Genomic DNA, 22,980 nt, shown 5'->3' with positions numbered 1-22,980 from the left:
CTATATAAAAATGAATCAATATATCCAAAAATATCAAAATATGAAATCTTCATATATTTTCAAATTTATTACATTGAGGGAAAGCTTTCCAAGTGATTTCATATTTTTAGATATTTTTTTTTTTAATGATTTATCTACAAAAATGGTGACAGAGTCTATGGACCTGTGTGCTTAAAGCTTAATCATTTGGGCCTGTTTGCCAAGAGTGCCTTTGTAAAGACATTTTCAGGAGAACTCATTGGAATTGGTTTTGTCCGACAAGAAGAAGCAGTCCAAAGAGATGATAACTGCCTGTTTAGTGCGTAGAGGATACGACCTCACCCTAAAGAATCATGATGAACTCTGGTGCCAGTGGAGAAGAGACGAACAACGTAACTGGACAGGACTAACCTGTTCCCGTTACATGAACGAGTACATTGGGTTTTTTTTTTTCATCAGCTATTAAAAAAGAACATTATAGAACTGTATTGGTTCAGAAATTAGTAACATTATTATTTTACAAAATGCAACATTTAGGTCACACAATCCTATATAATTTTTCTTATATAAGTATACATATAATATCTTATCAGATCATATCTAACATAATACATTATAGCCACTTCTCTTGCCTGCCTTTCCCTTTAATTCTTTCTTGTCACATCTCTCTCTTTAGTTTATCATTTTTACATTTGTAATAGTATGTTTTGTTTCTCACTTTGCTCAATCTTCATATACTTGCCTTTAATTCAAAATAAAAAAACACTCACATTAGAGTGAATGCTTATCTGATATATAAATAGAATGCATTCTGTAAACTATGTTGTTGCTCTACAAATAATAAAAGATAAAAGAATGCATTATCAAAATATAGTTCTATGCACTATTACATTCACTGTATTATAAGTGTTTCCAGAACAGAAGTGGAGAGATAAGAATGTAAACACTTTGTAACTAAAGTTACATAAGCTTGGCTCAAAGCCATGTGTTTGGAGAATACAAGTGCATTGACAGGCCAGGAATGAGCTTCCTATTTACAGTTAAATGTTTTGCTTTAATATTACTGAAACAAAACATTGGTCTGGCAGTTTCAAAATAATGCTACATTTATAGTTAATTTAACAAATGTTCCACCTGTGAGGAAGGTCCAAACGAATATGGACCAATTCACTGGTGGAGGAGCACCTATTGGGACACTCCAGGGGTGTCCTGGGGCTTAACCCCTATAGCTTAGAATAGTCAAAAAAACCTCAACTGCTGGAGTGAACCAGACTAGTTAAGTGTACAACTGGATATGATGAACGAAATAATACTGATAATGTGACAAATACCGTCTAGTGAAACACCAATAAATAGTAGTGAGAGTCTAGCCAAAATGGCTTACCTCTATGTACAAAAAATAATAAATAATAATGATGCCTATGGACCTACTGGGCTCCCGAGTAGCTAACTGGCTGGTGACTTTAATCAGTACAAAGAAATGGTCAAACCCAGAGCTAGGGGCCCATATAGTAGGTATGAGTCAAATGACAAGCATAGGTATCAGGGGTGCTGTCACGTTCAGCTAAACACGGTGCTTAGATCGTGCAGCTGCAGGAGGGGCTATGAACTTGGTAACCAGTATAGTTTAAAATCTGATCGGCGGTATACCAAGCGATAGTCCCACTGAAAAGGGGGGTGTCAAAGATGAGTTAATAAATCACATAGATGACATAGGGAAGAGGCATATAAATAGGACCTCCCCCTCTATAACTCGATACCTGTAACACTAAACAAAAAATGGTTACAGTATATAACCGAGAAGCCCCAGTCAGTACTACTGAGGTTTACTCAGCAGATATAAAACGTGACCCAAACCCTAGTACAGAAAGGAGGTAAAAAACACACAAAAGGGTGACTACATGTGCATAACCATACTTAGTATGTTGGTTGCCTACACATGGTAATAGAGATCCCTAAGTGAAAAAAAGTGAGTAGAACAGAGAGCCCTTAGAGCCCGACGCGCGTTTCGGTGCTCGCTCTGGATGCACCTTCGTCAGGGGCTAATTTGAGACTGGTCAGAAGTCTCCTTTTAAATGTATTCAAGTCCCAGCCACTTGCTAATTGTCCAATGAAACCGCCGGAATTCAGCGCCAAGCCAACCACGTGGGCGTATGTAAATGCCCTGGGTGGAAGGACCAATCACTAATCTTCTCGTCGGACGTCATCTGACGTTTTCTTTTGTATACACTTTTTCTTATTAACACCAGTTTGTTAGCCCAATGAGTACCGAGTGGATTTTTGTCTTTTTGGCTACTATCCTAACGATACATGTGTGGAGTTGTAGCATTTTGCTACAGAGCCGTGTTATTAGTCTAGTCTTTAGATATTGTTACGGGTTTCAGATACACTTATATCGATAGTTCGTCTAAAGTGTTGACATATAGTATTTTACTTAGCTCTTCCAGCCTCGGAAAAAACTGAACACATCTCCATCGCTCTGTCCGATTTGTCCCATTGGGTATTAAGATCGGATGGAGTGGCTCCTAACATGTAGCGATTACTGAGAACCTCCACTGTATTTGGAGTGCCAGTCTTGTGCTGACAGCTAGTATAGCATGATAGAGAGATACCTTACGTCTTTGGACTAGTGAGGGTCTAACAGTTCCCGAAATATCTTTAGCATCTGCATCTAAACTGGGTACACAGCTTCCCTATTGCAAAAGAGCTTCGGATATACTACCCTTTGAATACCGAGGGATGTCAATAAAACAAGCCTCATGATGTTTATGTATGGTGTGTATACCTCCACCTAGGAAACTTGTGTTGCCTAGTGCATGTATAGGGTTTTGATCGTGAGCACCATATATTGAGTGGCAGTGCTAGCTGGCAGAGCGCCGCAAAGAGTACCAATACTCGCCTTACCATGTCCACAAGGACCGATATAAAGATAGTACGCATAGTGTTCTATTTGTACTGTGGCTATGTACTGGCATGTTACAGGTTAGGAGGTAGATAGTACGCTCTACGTGTGGATGATCAAATAACGTTGTGATGCTTTAGAGTCAACTCTCTTAGGACATCTTGATGCAAACAACTCCATAGACATACATACTATGTTGGGTAACCACCCCTCTGTTAAATAGGGGATAATGAAAAGTAATCACTTATTGGTGTATAGATGTCTATACTGTGTGGGGTGAAGATTAGAGGCTGTGCAGGGGCTAGGCGGTTGGGCAAAGGACTTGGAATACAAAAGGTGATAGTTATAGTAGTGACTAATAGAACTAGATATTTACAGGTATTTACAGTATATACATTTATATTAAAATTGGTAGTGATTAGTATAGCGTGCTTAGGAAGCTGGATTTATCAGGGCACTTTACGGGAGGGTACGGATCATAGTATTGGTTAGGAATGGCGAGACATTCATCCGCAAATGCTGTGTATGTCCAATATAATACTTCTTGGGATGAAATGAACTCACTATCCTTAGTTGGTTAGGAGAAGTTTCATATAAAGGGGGTGTAGGAGAAGCCCTCATTCAATCCGTTTGGGGATAGGGTTTTTAATGTAAAAATCCAATAGCTCTCTCTTTGGAGCAGTTTGGTATCAATATCACCCTTTCTGGGACCTAGCTTCATCTTTTCAATGCCGTTAAAACGTAGGCCTTGTGCTGAGCCACCGTGTTTTAATTTTAGATGTCTGGATATGACTGTGTCAATTTGTCTCGTGGGGTTTACCGAGTTTACGTGTTCGAGAATCCGGTTCTTGAATGGTCTAAAGGTTTTCCCTACATATTTTAGGTCACAGCTACATGTTAGGAGATAGACCAGGCCCTCAGTCTGGCAGTTGAAAAAGGTCTTCACTGCGTGTGTCTGGGTATTTGTTGAATTCGAGAAGGTCTTAGAATTTCTACGAATGAACTTGCATGCCTTGCAACGGCCGCATTGGAAAGTGCCTATAGCTGGGGATTTCAGCCAAGTGCCTTCCGACTTTGGTGGTGGGAGGTGGCTGGGTACCAAAATGTCCTTTAGGTTACGCCCTCTTCTGGCTGTAAGTGAGACATATGGGGTTAGAACCTCCTTTAGGTGTTGGTCTTGGTATATGAGGGGCCAGTATCTCCCAAGGATCTGTTTTACTGGGTCCCAGCCGGCGTCAAAAGTGCCGATGCACCGGATTATATTTCGAGATTTGTCATTCTTCTGTTTATCAATCAGGAGTGTTTCACGTTCAGTCGTTATGGCTCTCTTATAGGCGGATTTGAGACACCTATTGGAATAGCCTTTGGTTTTGAACTGCGCCCTTAGGATCTTGGCTTTGCATTTAAATTCTTCAAGAGTAGAACAGTTGCGTCTGACGCGCAGGTATTGGCCTGTCGGTATACCCTTTTTAAGAGTGCTGGGGTGATGGCTTTGCCAATTCAGGAAGTTGTTCGTAGCTGTAGGCTTCCTGAAGAGGGTAGTGGAGATACATTGTTCATTCTCCATAGTTTGTAATGTTAGGTCCAGGAAATTTATATATTTTCCGCCTATCTCGTAGGTAAATTTGAGATTCAAATTGTTTACATTGAGTGCTTTCACAAACTCTTCGAAGTATTCATTAGTTCCTGTCCAGATGATCAGCACATCATCTATATAGCGTTTCCACATCTTAATGTGGTTATGGTAGTTTGCAAATTCTTGACCAAACACTACGTTATATTCCCACCACCCCAGGTGGAGGTTTGCATACGAAGGGGCACAAGTTGTCCCCATAGCGGTCCCTCTCACCTGGTGGTAGTATGTGCCTTCAAACAGAAAATAGTTGTGCATTAATACGAACTGTAAGAGTTGCAGCACGAAATGGTTGTGTTGTTGTAGCGATGGATCTCGTGTTTGGAGAAACCATTGAATGTTGTTAAGGCCTATTTTGTGGGGGATAGAACTATACAACCCTTCTACATCAAGGCTACATAGTTTCGCCTCGGGTGGTAAAGTCAGGTCATGTAGTACTTTTAAAGTTTGTTTCGTATCCCTAAGGTAGGATGGGAGGGTCTTTACTAGTTCACTCAGTATATGCTCAACGTAGACACTGCAGTTTTGCGTAAGATTATTATTACCCGACACAATAGGTCTACCCGTTAGTATTTTTTGTCGTTTATGTATCTTGGGCAGTGAGTAAAAAGTAGCTGTTGTTGGTTTTTTATTAAGCATAAATTTATACTCGTCCATACTTATTAGTTCACTGGAGAGGGCTTGGTCGAGGATGTTTTTCAGTTCTGCAAAAAATCTTTTTGTAGGATCCAGGGAGAGTGCCAGGTAGGTGTCCTTGTCATCCAGTATACTGTGCACCATTTGGACATAGTGGGTTCTGTCCATTATCACCAGGTTCCCCCCCTTGTCTGATGGTTTGATGATGATCATTTCATTTCTTTTGAGTTTACCTAAGGCTTTCATTTCCAAGGGGTTCAGATTATTTGGCTGAAAGGGGTACTGGGAATTCGTGTCCAATGCTTCAATCTCTTTACAGGATAGTTCCACAAATAAGTCTATATACTTGTAATCAGGTATATAGGGTGTAAACCTGCTTTTTGGTTTTAAATTGGTGAACGGTGCTTGCTGTGTACTGAATGGTTCATTATTGCTGAGCAGTTCTACTAAACTGTCTAGCAAGTCCATGTCCCTCGCTTCCAAGCCTAATCTTGATGCTTGTTTAGTTCTTTTAATGCAATGATATTTATGGAGAGCTAGTTTTCTAGCAAATAAGTGGATATCTTTGGTCCAACTAAAGCTATCGAATGTCGGTGTTGGGACAAAGGACAGGCCTTTTTTCAATAGTTCTATTTCCGGGGTAGTCAATTGGTAAGAGGATAAATTGATAATTTGGCTCTCTTGAGTCAGTACGCTTTCCTTCGTTGGAAGCCTCGAGTGCTCTTGCTTCTTGTGTTCCTCTGTGGTTTTGCGTCTTGATTTGCCCTGGCTAAAAAATTAATCCCTTTTTTAAGAATACTTTTGGGATTAGGTTCAGGGAGGGCAGAGGTACTGTCAGAGCTGAGTTCTAATTCTGAGCTACTGGTCTCATACTCAGAGGTGGAGAATTGATCAAACTCGACCCTTCTACTTTGTTTAGACCTCTGGTAAATATTCCCTGTTTGGAAGTCTTTGTTGTCCCTTATGAATTTAGAATGTTTGCGTGATTTTATGGTGGATTGGAATCTTTCCAATTGATTTTTCAATTTAATTTCAAGTTGTTCGAAACTACTCTCAGTCTTAAAGGTTTCGATTTTTTCTATCTCCTCATCCACTTCTTTATTAATTTTGTCTAGTCTTTGTTTCTCTGATCTACACAAGATATCCATAAATTTACGGGAACATGTACTCGCTGCCTCCTCCCACTCTTTGATGAATTCTGTACCTTCAATATGGGGCCCTGGTATATTTTGAACTCTCAGGCCCCTTGGTATCAGTTCTTTATTTAGATATTTTTCAAGAGAGGCAACCTCCCAGCCTGCTCTGATCTGTTGTTTGAACAGGTATGTCAGGTGATTAAATGCTGCATTAATATTAGTATACGTGACGCTTTCATTCAAGTGCCCTTCAGAGAACACAGTGTCAATGTCCGTATACCAAGCTTCCCTTGTGGCTTTATCTGATAGAAAACCAGCCATGCTAAAGCGACGCTTAATAGGTGATAGGTATTGAAACCCGATAATTAATGAATTTAACAAATGTTCCACCTGTGAGGAAGGTCCAAACGAATATGGACCAATTCACTGGTGGAGGAGCACCTATTGGGACACTCCAGGGGTGTCCTGGGGCTTAACCCCTATAGCTTAGAATAGTCAAAAAAACCTCAACTGCTGGAGTGAACCAGACTAGTTAAGTGTACAACTGGATATGATGAACGAAATAATACTGATAATGTGACAAATACCGTCTAGTGAAACACCAATAAATAGTAGTGAGAGTCTAGCCAAAATGGCTTACCTCTATGTACAAAAAATAATAAATAATAATGATGCCTATGGACCTACTGGGCTCCCGAGTAGCTAACTGGCTGGTGACTTTAATCAGTACAAAGATGTCCTAAGAGAGTTGACTCTAAAGCATCACAACGTTATTTGATCATCCACACGTAGAGCGTACTATCTACCTCCTAACCTGTAACATGCCAGTACATAGCCACAGTACAAATAGAACACTATGCGTACTATCTTTATATCGGTCCTTGTGGACATGGTAAGGCGAGTATTGGTACTCTTTGCGGCGCTCTGCCAGCTAGCACTGCCACTCAATATATGGTGCTCACGATCAAAACCCTATACATGCACTAGGCAACACAAGTTTCCTAGGTGGAGGTATACACACCATACATAAACATCATGAGGCTTGTTTTATTGACATCCCTCGGTATTCAAAGGGTAGTATATCCGAAGCTCTTTTGCAATAGGGAAGCTGTGTACCCAGTTTAGATGCAGATGCTAAAGATATTTCGGGAACTGTTAGACCCTCACTAGTCCAAAGACGTAAGGTATCTCTCTATCATGCTATACTAGCTGTCAGCACAAGACTGGCACTCCAAATACAGTGGAGGTTCTCAGTAATCGCTACATGTTAGGAGCCACTCCATCCGATCTTAATACCCAATGGGACAAATCGGACAGAGCGATGGAGATGTGTTCAGTTTTTTCCGAGGCTGGAAGAGCTAAGTAAAATACTATATGTCAACACTTTAGACGAACTATCGATATAAGTGTATCTGAAACCCGTAACAATATCTAAAGACTAGACTAATAACACGGCTCTGTAGCAAAATGCTACAACTCCACACATGTATCGTTAGGATAGTAGCCAAAAAGACAAAAATCCACTCGGTACTCATTGGGTTAACAAACTGGTGTTAATAAGAAAAAGTGTATACAAAAGAAAACGTCAGATGACGTCCGACGAGAAGATTAGTGATTGGTCCTTCCACCCAGTGCATTTACATACGCCCACGTGGTTGGCTTGGCGCTGAATTCCGGCGGTTTCATTGGACAATTAGCAAGTGGCTGGGACTTGAATACATTTAAAAGGAGACTTCTGACCAGTCTCAAATTAGCCCCTGACGAAGGTGCATCCAGAGCGAGCACCGAAACGCGCGTCGGGCTCTAAGGGCTCTCTGTTCTACTCACTTTTTTTCACTTAGGGATCTCTATTACCATGTGTAGGCAACCAACATACTAAGTATGGTTATGCACATGTAGTCACCCTTTTGTGTGTTTTTTACCTCCTTTCTGTACTAGGGTTTGGGTCACGTTTTATATCTGCTGAGTAAACCTCAGTAGTACTGACTGGGGCTTCTCGGTTATATACTGTAACCATTTTTTGTTTAGTGTTACAGGTATCGAGTTATAGAGGGGGAGGTCCTATTTATATGCCTCTTCCCTATGTCATCTATGTGATTTATTAACTCATCTTTGACACCCCCCTTTTCAGTGGGACTATCGCTTGGTATACCGCCGATCAGATTTTAAACTATACTGGTTACCAAGTTCATAGCCCCTCCTGCAGCTGCACGATCTAAGCACCGTGTTTAGCTGAACGTGACAGCACCCCTGATACCTATGCTTGTCATTTGACTCATACCTACTATATGGGCCCCTAGCTCTGGGTTTGACCATTTCTTTGTACTGATTAAAGTCACCAGCCAGTTAGCTACTCGGGAGCCCAGTAGGTCCATAGGCATCATTATTATTTATTATTTTTTGTACATAGAGGTAAGCCATTTTGGCTAGACTCTCACTACTATTTATTGGTGTTTCACTAGACGGTATTTGTCACATTATCAGTATTATTTCGTTCATCATATCCAGTTGTACACTTAACTAGTCTGGTTCACTCCAGCAGTTGAGGTTTTTTTGACTACATTTATAGTTATCTGTTATCATTGTTTTTCACCCTCAATATGAAACTATGGAACTGTAAAATATCAACAGTTCTACAATAACAGAAGATGTATTCCCTAAACACTGTTCTGAAACTCTTTGACTACTTACAAGCAGGGGAGATCGGGGGATGGGGGAGTGGAGCGGGATGGGGATGGGGATGGGGACCATAACCACTATAGTGAACCATGGTGGGTATAGTACTTGGAGTGTTCCTTTATCTAATTTACACTTTTTGCAGGAAAAAAAACTTTCAAATAATATTACTAAATTTACCAAACTTATTTTATTAAAGTAACATTCTACCACTTTACCACAGTACCACTACCTAGTATTACAACTCCTTTTAGTGAATATGGGGCAAAAGTGTTTGGGTGCCATCTCCGCAGTTCATGTTAAACCATGCGTACACGACGGATGAATGCACATTGTCATCACATACTAAAAATACACATACCTAAGGTGTATAATAAAAGCTCTATGCACATCATCTCTTAAATTCTCAACTTCAAGTCACAAGCATGTTGATTTAGTTTCTAAACACTGTTTTCCGTACTTACTCTAATCTCTTTATTTTATTGGTAATCTTTTCCTTAACTTGTTGTCCCCACAGCTCAAATCTGGCACGAAGGCAACATTTTGGAAGAGTCCAGTGGCTACATTCCTGATAACAGTGGACAACATCAGAACAGTATGTGAAAAGGACTGTTATTAGAATTATTTAAGTGATGATATACAGGTTTTCTCTCTCTCTCTTTCTCTCTCTTTCTCTCTCTCTCTCTCTCTCTCTCTCTCTCTCTGTTATGTACTTGTACGTTTGTTGGCACAGCTTATGGAAACAATGTAGTTGGTATTATTTTAGTACTATTATATTTAAAAATGTAGGCACTAAATTAGCTATATCTACCACCCTTGTATATTAAAAGGTTACTCCAAGATAAAACTAGTTTTGGTAAGAGTAACCCATTGCTGTGCTAGTCCCCGTAGTCAAAGTAAAAAGAAAAAAAAAGAGCTCCTCTGTATCAGTGTCGAGGCCAAGATATCTACACAGCCAGATACTCTTCCTCCGATGTCACTTCCCCTAGCTCCACTGGAGGGATGTAGCAGGGATGTAGCAGGAGGATGAGCTGAGAGGAGAATGTGTGCACATTGAGATGCCATCATTGGCTGTCTGTCACCAGTATGCTGTGTATACTCAGGGCCAGTGCAACGATTTTTAGCTACACAGACGAAAATGCATTTGACCGCCCCCTTCCCCTTGCAAAAAAAAGTGCATCTTCATCTGTGTGTCTTGTAACCCCCCTTTTGAATTTCTTACCCGTTTTAATGTTTTAATGCCCTTTGTGTGTCTCTTACCCCAGCCCCTTTCTGTGTCTCATTCTTACTCCAACCCCATCCCATGTTTTTTTTTTTTACCTCAGCCCCTTTCTGTGTCTCTTGTTCTCCCAGCCTCTGATTTGTCTCCTTCTCCACCACAGTCCCTCTATGTGACTCTTTCTCCCCTCAGTCCATTTTGTGTGTCCCTTCCCTCCAGATCCCTTTGTGTGTCTTTCCTCCCAAGCCATGTAGAAATAGATATGCAGGCAAAAATACATACATACTTACAGCACCATAGAGGGACACAAGTATAGTTTTTCAGGGACAAATTCATAAAAGGCACACCATTAATCAAAGTCATACATGTACACTGTAATACAAACACAGACATAATCATACAGAGACATACAGACACAAAGACATGCAGAAACATACAGGCAGAGACATACAGACACAGTCACACAGAGACATACAGGCAGAGATATACACACAGAGACATGCAGGAATACAGAAACATACATAAGAAGACATGCAGGCACACAGGCACATACATACATACAGAGACATCCAGGCATACAGAGACATACATACAGACATACAGAGACATACATACAGGCATACATGCATACAGAGACATACATGCAGACAGAGACATACATACATACATACATACAGGCATACAGAGACATATCTGCATACAGTGCCATGCATACAGAGACATACACACATACAGGCATACAGAGACATACATACATACAGAGACATACATGCTTACATACAGAGACATACATGCATTCAGACATTGAGAGACATACATACACAGACAGTCACAATTACATACCTACTGTACAGACAGGTCCCTGGGGTGAATTCTGTCCGGCTATGTGGAGTCCTGTCTTGCAGCCCAGTCCCATCACTGGGCACCAGCCGCGCTGTGTGGTGCACAGGGAACAGGGATATGATGTCATTCATATCCCCGCCCCTTCCACACAGCGTGCGGCAGACACCAGGGTAGAAGGCTGAGCTCTGCGGGTGGTAGGACCTGGGCTGCGCTCTACCATGCTTCAAGAAGTAACCGTCTGGAGAGGAGTGCACTGCGTTTCCCTGCTGCCGGTCAGCCTGACAGTGCTAGCCCCAGGGTCGGTGCACCCTAAGGCAACCATCTGGGCCGCCTTATTGTAGCGTCAGCCCTGTGCATACTGATGGTAGATGACACATTTGCACAGAATTCTAATTATTCAAACCAGAACTCATGATCCACTCTTGCTAATGACCTGATATAGTTGAGGGGGAGTTTCTCTAATGAAGTTGGAGTTTCTCTAATGAAGATGGAGTTACACATCTGACAGCAGAGGGATTAAAGAGTATGTGAAGAATTTCATAGGAAAATGCTGCACATGCAAAATCCAGGTACCATATTCACTTTAAATCATAGAAGTGGTCATGGTGTCTGGAGTAACACTTTAAATTAATATAAATTTGAATGTTCACTCCGATATACTTAAAATACATTTTCTCTTTACAAACAAACAAAAAATGTTTTATAGTAGTAATGCAGTTGTAGATAATATTACAGTGAGATGCATTATGCTAAATATCAAAAGGAAAAACTATATGAACCATGACCAAGCAACTGCGCAAGTTATGTAGCATTTGCTTTGACATGACATGAAGTTAGGTGTTTGGGGCATATTGCAGGTCTACTTACACTATAAACGAGCTTCACCATTAAAATAGCTAAATACTGTCTTTTAATTGTATTGCAATAAACATTGATATGGCAAATTTGAAGTTGTAGATAAACTCATGTTTATACTTTTATGTGAAAACTGAATAAAAGTTTCACATCTACCAGTACAATTAACAACAAAATAAAATCATGTTGGTTAATTCAGTGAGCATTGCTTTAATGTACTAATATACATTTCTTACAAGTTTGTTAACATTTTTCTTATACTTCCTGTCATTGCAGCTCCAAGTAATCATGGTAACAACACCCTGGAGGAATCTAGTGGCTACTCTGGTGATGACTCCCATGAGCAAAACAGTATGTTTAAATTATTTCTATTATCATGACTCATTACTAAGGAAATGTATGATTCATAAGTTGTATAAATATGCAGACTTATATGTGTTATGTACTTTTATTTTTGGAAAAGTTGGTAGTAAATTATATATATTTGATATCGTTTGACTATAGATTTCTGTATATATTCTTGCTTTTAAATTATTTTACTGCAAAATTTATTTTAGATTTATATTGAAGATGTCCCTTACATTTTTATTTTCAGAGGTTACTGGACCTCCAAGAATATCCATTATACCACCTATCTTTACCACTCCAGTTGTTAAAGGTAGGTTGATCATTTTTATAAAAAATGTATTACTGTTTTTCTAATAAGACTAAATGGTATTTTAGGTTTTGCTAAGCTTATGATTATTTAGATGATATGAATGGTCTATCGTGTGAGCCATCTCTCCTGTAGAGTTGCATTATGTGTTGCAAGACAGTTTTATACAAGGAGATATACTATGCATACCTGGGAACTCTTCTGGTTTCACTAAGGAATCCAAAATCTAACAGGTGATTTCTCTTCTCTGAATGGGGTACTCGCATCCAATTCCTCCTTCACTTAAAAAATGGCATCTATCCCTTTTGACCATTCAAATGGTTGTGGAAAGTTTAGCATTATTCCTGTGATAATGCAAGCGGAATATAAAATCTCATATAAATTACACATAACCAATCCAATTCGTGTCAAAGATAAAAACAAACAGTATATTATTGATTCCATTTGAAAACTGGTGTGCCATTTTGATTTGAACATTGACATTGATTTTAACAGTGGAAAATATTTGTATACATTGTATCTTGTATCTATTACAGCAATCAACATGGCTCATAATAATAAAGTCTGCAGCACTTGGGGAAACTTCCACTATAAGAACTTTGACGGAGATATATTCTACTTCCCGGGGACTTGCAACTATGTTTTCTCATCCCACTGCAAAAGTGCATATGAAGACTTTAACATCCAGATTCGACGATCAGTTGTTGACAGTGTCCCTGTCATTTCAATGATCACCATGAAGATTGATGGGCTTGATGTACAGATAAACAGCAGTGATGTGAAGATCAAAGGAGAGAAGTACGTTCTATTTTACATACTTTGTGTAAAATTACATTTTTCCAACCTGTATACGTTTTATTTTCACAAATTAGAACAAAATTCTTCCATTGAGTTTGATAATTATTATTACTTTCAAAACCAATAATGCTTAGTTTTCTGATATGGGCCTCTGTTGAATTGTTTTGAATCAAAATCAGAAATAATTGGATTATTTTGAAATGATTTATCAAATATTACCATAAACTTTAATGGTAACAACTGAAGAGAAAGAAAATTGTATATAAGAAAATTGAATCATTTTTACTCTGATACAAACCAATTAAATTAAGGACATGGTTACAAAAACGATTTCATAGAATCATGGTATCAGTGGCTTTCCCCCAAGCCTGATACCACCCCTTCAATCCAGGATGAATTTGTTAAGATGGAAAAAACTTTTGCCGCCTTTGGGACTCCACATGTTGTGGACTACATCACTTCCAGACATTGCAGTGGGTTTCCCCAACATTCTCAACAACCCCACTTTCTTCCCTGAAATTTTCTTTTTTTCTTTTCTTTTTTTCTTTTTTGACTTAGGTTTTACTGTTATGCGAAAAACTTGAAAATCTGGCATATGGGCTGACATTGCATCGATGTGCACATTTTCTGTACTGATGTGTTTTTTTTAATAAAACATTACAAAAATATTCTGATGATGATTGTTCTGTTGGCATAACACTTATTTGCATACTTATCTTTTGCAAAGTTGGACACTATTATCAAGCTTGAATCTGTTCTTCCCTCCAGAGTTTCATTGCCATACAGTAGAGGTGGTGTTAAAATTGAGAAGAATTCAATGTATCTACAAGTGAGCTCAATACTTGGACTAGTTCTCATGTATAATGAGGATGAAAGCTTGTTGGTAAGAAAATAATGTATTGTTTGTAGTGGCTGTTAAAGAAAACACTCCAAGTACCATAACCATTGTATTGTGTTGTTGGGGATATAGTGACAGCAGTGTCCTACTGCCCTACCTCCCCCATTGTAAGGAGATTGAGTTCTTACCTGGGGTCAAGCGGAAGGTAGTTGAGGTGATCATTGGCACTCAGAGACCCCAAACCGTTCAAAAAGACTATAGTAGTTTTGGTGCTTGGAGTGTTCCTTTAAGAAACGGGAAAAAAACATGCTTGTCTAATTATAGAACTGGTTATTTTAAATGCAAGACAATTAATTATATTTGGTTTTCTTTTGAATAGCTGGAACTTGATCAGAAGTATGCAAATCACACATGTGGGTTGTGTGGGGACTACAACAGCTTACAAATCAACAATGAGTTCATTTCCAACGGTTTGTATAGTTGCAGATTGGTAGCAAAGTGGTAATAAAGGTTACATTACATGCAACTTGTTATCAGTGAAGATCATTGTAAAGCGTGTCTTGTTCTAATTTAGGGTAAATGCTGTATGTTAAGTAATTCAGTCGTTCTTAGGAAGGCACTCTCAAAAAAGGGCATTAAGAGAAATCTATCAAGGTATAATGATATATGTAGCTTAATCACAATATAACATTAACCAAACATCTTAGATGTTGCTGAACTACAGCAACCATGATTATCTAGGCATCTACTACATTCAAAGAATTCTGGGAACTGTGGGATGCCACAATTCTAAAGGTGCAGAGCACAGAGTATGAGATCCCTAATCTAATTAAACGAGTGATCACAAAGACAATAATAATTAAAAGCTTAGGAAACATGGGAAAAAGTTGTGCCTCTATTTGGCTTCCATTAGATATGTTCTTGGGAAATCTTACAATATTCTCATATAGAGGTTAAATGCAATTGCTGAATGTACAATTGTCAGTAAAAACCACTCAATTAATAATTCATTTATGTATGACTTCATTAGAATGTATAATGGTGCAATATTTGCGTTCCGAAATACATATTTTTATACATATATTTCCAGATGTACGAATCACAGAAACTCAGTTTGGAAACCTACAGAAAATGGATGGACCAACAGAGTTCTGTCTGGATCTTCCAAATACACCCGAGAGCAATTGCACAGACCATGTAAGAAATGCCATTTGTGGTGAAATGGCAAATATTTTTTAAACATGTCAACCCTTAAAAAAAGTTGACATTTGCATAATTTAGAATGATCATCTCTACATTTTGAGTAATTGTATTTTAATAAACTTTCTCATAAAAATACTTGTATTTTAGATGGACTTCTGCAATGGAATGTTGTTTGGAGCAGCATTCACAAATTGCCATTCTTTGGTGGGTGTTGAAAAATACATCGAGGCTTGTGTGAAAGACCTGTGTCTTTGTGAACAAAATGTGACCATGCTCTGTTTGTGTGATACATTTGCTGAATACTCAAGACAATGTGCCCATGCTGGAGGTCAACCACAGAATTGGAGAACACCTGATTTGTGCCGTGAGTGCCCATTACCTGTCCTACACCAGCAATGGTCTAGTAAAATAATTATAAAATAAGTATGACATTTACTTTCTCTGAGCATTATTGGAGACAGTGAATTATCTTCCTAATGTTATGTTCTATCTATCTATCTATCTATCTCTATTGGATGTCATTATACTTAAACAATAGATATCAGTTTCTATTTTTTTCATCCTTTCCTCACAGCTAAAATTTGTCCTTTTAACATGGAGTACAACGAATGTGGTTCACCTTGTGCTGATACCTGCTCAAACCCAGACAGGGGTAATATTTGTGAAGACCATTGCTTGGAAGGTTGTTTCTGTCCCCCAGGTACTATTTTAAAGCATGTTTCAGAAGAAAGTATCAATGTTTCTGGATAAAACAAAAGGGTCTGAGATATTAGAATAAATTTCATTTGTGTTACTTCATAAAACAAGGAATCAATCCATAACATGGCTGAATTGCTTTGACTTAAATTTGCTTTTAAACTTAAAAATGCATTTTACATTAGGAACTGTCTTTGATGACATCGGCAAAAAAGGCTGCATTCCCACTGAAATGTGCCCTTGCACTTTTAAGAAAGATATATATGCCAGTGGAGACTCTTACTCTACATCTTGTAGTACCTGGTGAGTCTGTATCTAATAGCATGCAATTTTTAAGATGTTCTTAAACCTAATCTATGTCTTTAACCTCTATGTGTTTAATCACTATGTGATTGGTAATAAATGGTGTACAACATACTTATATAAGTTCTGCATTGTGGACTCTAAGTTCCTTGTGACAATCAATAATTATCTGGCTTCTTATTTTTTATTTTTTGTATAGCAGACCCTTTAACCATCAAACTTGTTTATTTCTCAAACAGGCTTAATGGAATTTCACGTGTGCCTGCACAGTTTTATATGAATAATTAGCTAGCAAAAAATAAAATTGAGAGGCAAACAAAAAATAAATTAACACTTTTACAGGGAAACATTTTGTCATGTGCTCCAAGTACCGCCTTTGCCCATTAGATCCCAGGAACCCTTTTAGAGCCAGCCCAGGTTTTATGTTTTTTTCTGTATTCACCTGCCTAAGTACTTTCAGAGAAACAGAGATACATATAGGTCTATTTAGTCACAAATTGCACCACCACATTGCCGTTTTTAACTATTTTCTAATGTTTGTTGGTTAAAGGAGGACTGTTAGCAACCTAACCACAAAGCTTTGTGTAGTGGTTGTTGTCTAGAGTTTGTAGGCACTGCCCTGGTTTTCTGTCAAACTGTTTAGAGTGGATTAGTTTAACTTTCTAAAACATCAGCATATAAAATTACGTATAAAGGGGATATTTTAGTCATTTTTTTTTTTTAAAGAGGGTCTTATGGGAGGACATATAATGTCAGAGGTAAGGATATGTGTATATATATATATATATATATATATATATATATATATATATATATATATAATTTTATTGAATTAAAAAAAAATTGTCAGAGGTAAAAAAAAATAAAAAAAAAATTGTCAGAGGTAAGGATATGTGTGTGTGTGTGTATATATATATATATATATATATATATATATATATATATATATATATATATAATTTTATTTAATTTAAAAAAATGCGTTCTGCTATTGAAAACAGAACATATGAGTTTTAAAAGAAAAATCAAAAAAGCCCATAAAACTACATAAGTTGTTTCAATCTCACAGAGAGCTCATTCAAGAGCACTCAGTTGCCACTCGCTTTGCCCCATAGCATGTTGCATGATATTGCCTTTAAGCTTATGTACGCATTACATATTTAATATCAAATCAATCATGCACTAATGCTAAAGAGTCCTTTATTTAATGCTTACTAATTTTTTCTTCTATATAGCACTTGTTCAGCAGGGAAGTGGTCCTGCAATAACTTGCCATGTCCATCAACCTGCTCCATTAAAGGTGGATCTCACATTACCACTTATGACCAAACACCCTATAACATTTTTGGAGACTGTAACTATGTGCTGTCTAAGGTAAGGTAACATAATTATATGATAATTCTTTCAAGGTTATTTACTAAAGTGAGAATGCGAAGTGAAAGAAAGTGAATATCAAATGTAAAGGGAAACTATAGTAGTGCCAGGAAAACAAATTTGTTTTCCTGGCACTATAGCTTCCCCCTCCGTCAAGCCTCCCCCCTCTCGTGGTGCAGACGTGCTTAATAACCCCTTCTGTTACTTATCTGGGTCCAGCGCAGATGTCCCTCGGAACCGGCTCAGGTCTGCTTGCATCGGCAGGGGAGACCTAATGTGCATGCGCGCCATTGGCTGCGCTCGCATTAGGATTTTACCATAGGAAAGCATTATTCAATGCTTTCCTATAGGGATTCCGGTGACGCTGGAAGTCTTTATGCATAGCAAAAGTCACCTAAAGACCCCGAAGTCCTTTTAGTGGCTATCTGGTTAAAGACCCCAAAGTCCTTTTAGTGGCTATCTGGCTATCTGGATAGGAGTTAACCCTAGCATGTAATTATTGTATCGGGGTTAAGGGTGATGGGACACTGGACCCAGACCACTTTTAAGGTCAAAATAGCTGAACTGGAAAAAATCTCTAAGTCCTCGATGCTTTCAGATAGGCTATCCTGGTCTTTAAAGGTATACTCCAGAACAGTGAAGCACTTCAGCTTGCTAAAGTACTTTATGTGTGAAGTGTGTGTTCTATCAATTTTTCATTTTACAAAAAGTGCAGATTTCAATAGTACTTGGTACTTTTATAAATAAATGTTTAAAATCTTTCTGCTGTCAATCAGAGACCCGTGCTTTTACTTCCTGGTTGTTTAGCTCAGTGAAACTATATTCAAGAAGCAGGCAATTAATCAGAGCACCTGCTTGCAAAGACTTCTCATTGAGCTGCATTAGAAAGTCTGTAATTGGACGGCTTGTATAGTCTTTAGGGAAAGAAAAATGCATGCATGATTTCTATAACTTTAAATCCACTTTGAGTTCTCACTTTAGTAAATAAACCTGTCAGTTGTACAAATAATAAAGTAACATAGCAAGGGAGAAAAAAATATTAGGTAATATAACTAAATGTGTTTGGTCTGTATAATTTTTTATGATTATTATTATTATTATTATTATTATTATTATTTTTATTATTATTATTATTCTCACACAGGACTGCAATGGCCATGATTTTACTATTTTGGCAGAGCTGCTTAAATGTGGTCTTACAGATACCGAGACCTGCCTTAAGAGCGTTACTTTAATGCTTAATGGAGAAAAAACGGTTAGTATTCATAATTGAACTTTGAAAGTTTTGACTATATGTTATACATTCTATATTAAAAATAGAAAAGTAAGACATTATTTTATATGTGAAGAGTACAGAGGATTGGCTCATGGGATAGCTTATTTAGATAGATATACAGACTTTTAGATTGTAAGCTCAGAGGCTATCTTGCTAAGCACTTTGTATAAAACAGCTTAAATGGCTAGATCTCAGCTTACGGGCAGGGCCCTCTCTACCTTTTGTATTTGTCTGTGTATATTTTATGTCCTCCACTAATTGTACAGCGCTGTGGAATCTGTTGGCGCTTTATAAATACCAGTAATAAAATTAATAGATAGATATAACATTTATTGTGTAGTATTTTCTTTGCAAAGTTAAAACTTCAATAACACATCCAAAAAAGATTTTCTGAAATATAATGATTGAAATATTTTATATTTTAAAATTGTTTATAAAAAATGAAAGCAAACTTGCTAGAAATTAATCCTAAATAAATTATATGTATATAATATTAGTATATCAATTGCTTAACTGATATGCGAAAATGATGCAATACAGCCAAATCAAGATTTATTTTTTTTCAGTTAACTATGTATAGTGCACTAATAACAAATAAGCAGACTGAAAATGTATACCAAAATAGTTAAACTCTGTAATTGTTATCATTTTATTTATTTTGTTATCAGTACTGTAGCACTGTACCTGCTTATCTCACTGAAGTGGTTATAGTGTCTGTAGTACCTTAGCGCCATCCTTCCATTTAGCATTAAATTGTTTTTAAAGGGACACTATAGTCACCAGAACAACTACAGCTCATTGTATTTGTTCTGGTGAGTAGAATCATTCCCTTCAGGCTTTTTGAAGTAAACACTGTCTTTTTCAAGGAAAATACAGTGTTTACATTATAGTCTAGTGATACCTCCACTGGTCACTCCTCAGATGGCTGCTAGAAGTGCTTCCTGGGGCAGTACTGCACACCCTCTGCATGCAGACACTGAACTTTTCTCATATACATGCATTGATTCAATACATCTCTGTGAGGAGATGCTGATTGGCCAGGGCTGTGTTTGACTTGTGCTAGCTCTGCCCCTGATCTGCCTCCTTGACAGTATCAGCCAATCCTATGGGGAAGCAGTGTGATTGGCTCAGACCACCACTTCTGATGATGTCCACAGACAGCTGGCAGATCAGGGACAGAGGTAGCAGCTGCAGACTTGAATACAAGTAAGATTTTATTATAGTTAGGGAGTGCAAGGGGAGACAAGATGGTGGTTTTAACACTAAAAAGTCAGAAAAACATGTTTGTGTTCCTGACCCTATAGTGTTCCATTAATATTTTTAAAGTAAATAAAAGTCCCCAGCAGCCCTACCGTCTGTGATGTTTATGAGAGAGCATCTGCAGCAGCAGCTGCTGTGATTGACTGAGAGTGTCAGGTGACCACTTTCAGCCTATTAAAGCACCCATTGCTGATACAAATTGGTTTGACTAGAAAGAAGTATATAATCTCGACCTTTGCAATACTGCCAATCGGATGAATAGAGACCCTTATTTAGTGTTAAACTGTTCAAAAGGTGTTTGATATTGAATGGATGCACCAGGGGATTCCAGGGACTATAACCAATGAATTAAGATGAAATGGTTATACTGCTTACAGTGTCCCTTTAATCATCTTGAGCCATATTATCGCAAACAGGCTCTCCGTTATCAAACTCAATGTTATGCAATTGGTATCTTAATACTTCTGTTGTGACCATGGGAATATTATTGATAAAACTTGTTAGATAATTTTATAACATGACAGGAGGCTTCGTATTTGCTTAAGTCTCTCTTTACTAGAACTCCACAGCAGCACAGAAAACAACCAATCAGAAAAAAGTTAGGTACTATAAAACTCCCCTCCCCATGCATCATTTCCTCTTTCTTTGCTGCACCGCATCAGTACAGGTCAGATTACCACTGCCTCCTGCTCATAGTGGTTGGCTTTGGGGTTTTTATTGCTTATTTTCAGTATTTGATATTCTATATTGTAGATTACCTTTGTGGGATTTAGCTATATTTGTATATATATAGTCAGTAATTTATTTATTTTTCCCTTGTGAGATTTTTTCTTATGTATTCAGTTTTGTTTATGCCCTTGTGTGATTTCATTCTTTCAATGTATTTTTTCCTATATTTGTGGGGGGTCTTTGGGGTCCTTACTGTTTTTTCTTTGGACTTGTGCCCCCTGTCCGTTCCCATTTCTGTGTTCATGCGTTTTCATGCTGTTTTGTTTTTCCGCATTTATCCCGCGGTGTGCCTGCCGCTCTGGGGCTTCAGGAGGCTGACTACTTCTGCCTCCTTCGACCCCCGAGCTCCGGGACCGTGGAGTTCAACTCCGGCGGTCCCATGTGCCTTTTCGGTTGCGGGGGTACTCGCGTGCGCCCAAGTACCCGGCGGCCGGATCTTTTTCCCCACGTGGCCGCCTCGCCGCGGACGCCTCCGCCCGTGGACGGTGTGTGTCCGACCGGGCGGGGGAGAGTGCGACCGGGGGTGAGTGCGACCGCCCGCGGCCCCCTCCCTCGTCGGTACATTACTCTTTGGAGGTCTGCCTCCACCCAGCTCAGTGCTTACCTTCTGCACTTGGAGCTGTATACAGGCCTTTGACTGCATGTCAGTTTAGTTTCACTAAAGTGACCGTTTTGAACTTGAACCTTCTATTAAGGGACACTCTGAGTGACATTCTCCTATGGATTACTATCCATGTATGTGTGGGTGTATATATTTGCATATACGATTTTTTGTTACATGTCAGGATTGCTGTGAGTTTGATTGACATAATTTACCTAAGTGTACTGTGATTTTACTGTCTAGTGTATATCAGATTCTGTATATCACAGAATACTGTGGGTTTTTGCTGACAGTGTATATCACAGGACAGTGTATATCACAGGTTGCTGTGTGTTTGCTGACAGTGTATACCTCAGATCGCTGCGGGTTTTTGCGGACAGTGCATATCGCTAATTTTGTTTGATCTACTGTCAGGGTATATCACAGATTGCTGTGAATTTTGAGTATTTATAAACTCAGTTATACAGGCTCTGTACAGGGGTGTACATCCTACATCCTACAGTTAGCTCTGGGATTCATTCGCTTCTCAGTATATATATTTTCTTTCAGATGGGACTACTCTGGTACGTATTCTCTGTCCATGGCATATATATAGTTAACAGACTTGGCTCTGACTCTAGCTGGTATGGGAGACCAGTCTACACTGATACAATACAATCTATCAGGTTCTTGGGGGGACTTATTATGTCACCTCCTTGAGGTGTCCGTGATTACATTCCCCTTCACGTGGTGTGCGGATGGTAATCTATAATATGCTAAGATATTTCAAATAGATCCGTGTGCGCATGTGCATACCTATCCACAGTTCATGGACAGTAGCGCTCAGTGTACCTTACATTCATGGACATGATGGTCACTGGACTACTTCCGCTTGTACCCAATACAGCTGGAATACCACTATTTGACTGCCGGGCACTTAGGGACTACCAGTCCCGGTTCAAGTTACTCACACAGCATTCACACAGCACAGCTGTCTAAAAGGGTTGATTGTCTAAGGGTCCTTACAAGAGGGGCGTCCCTCCTGTCACAAGATCCCCTGAGGATCTACAATTTTTAGGGACCTCTACCCGAACTCAGAGGTCCCCGTTACTCATTCAATAACCACTGTAAAGCGCGACGGAATTGGAAGGCGCTATATAAATACATGTTAATAATAATATTGTGGTAATACACAACCCATTGAATGGCCTGCTATGTCTGTGCCCATAAGAATGGCCTGCTATGTCTGTGCCCATAAGAATGGCCTGCTATGTCTGTGCCCATAAGAATGGCCTGCTATGTCTGTGCCCATAAGAACGGCCTGCTTTGTCTGTGCCCATAAGAACGGCCTGTTATGTCTGTGCCCATAAGAATGGCCTGCTATGTCTG

The 22,980-nt window shown here is 38.7% G+C and overlaps 1 protein-coding gene across 1 annotated transcript in view; it reads left to right on the top strand.

The window, feature by feature from the left end:
• The window catches only part of LOC134578519 (mucin-5AC-like), a 91,864-nt gene that overhangs the window by 1,542 nt on the left and 67,342 nt on the right, over positions 1-22,980 (top strand). The window contains exons 2-13 of the mRNA XM_063437503.1: positions 9,480-9,557; positions 12,156-12,230; positions 12,475-12,537; positions 13,071-13,332; positions 14,101-14,215; positions 14,550-14,640; positions 15,261-15,367; positions 15,521-15,737; positions 15,948-16,073; positions 16,255-16,372; positions 17,608-17,746; positions 18,891-19,001. Coding sequence (XP_063293573.1) covers positions 9,480-9,557; positions 12,156-12,230; positions 12,475-12,537; positions 13,071-13,332; positions 14,101-14,215; positions 14,550-14,640; positions 15,261-15,367; positions 15,521-15,737; positions 15,948-16,073; positions 16,255-16,372; positions 17,608-17,746; positions 18,891-19,001 — 1,502 coding nt within the window. The remainder of the gene's footprint in view (positions 1-9,479; positions 9,558-12,155; positions 12,231-12,474; positions 12,538-13,070; positions 13,333-14,100; positions 14,216-14,549; positions 14,641-15,260; positions 15,368-15,520; positions 15,738-15,947; positions 16,074-16,254; positions 16,373-17,607; positions 17,747-18,890; positions 19,002-22,980) is intronic.

This window comes from Pelobates fuscus, chromosome 12, assembly GCF_036172605.1.
Source record: "Pelobates fuscus isolate aPelFus1 chromosome 12, aPelFus1.pri, whole genome shotgun sequence".
NCBI lineage: Eukaryota > Metazoa > Chordata > Amphibia > Anura > Pelobatidae > Pelobates > Pelobates fuscus.
This window is presented reverse-complemented; position numbering and strand designations above follow the sequence as displayed.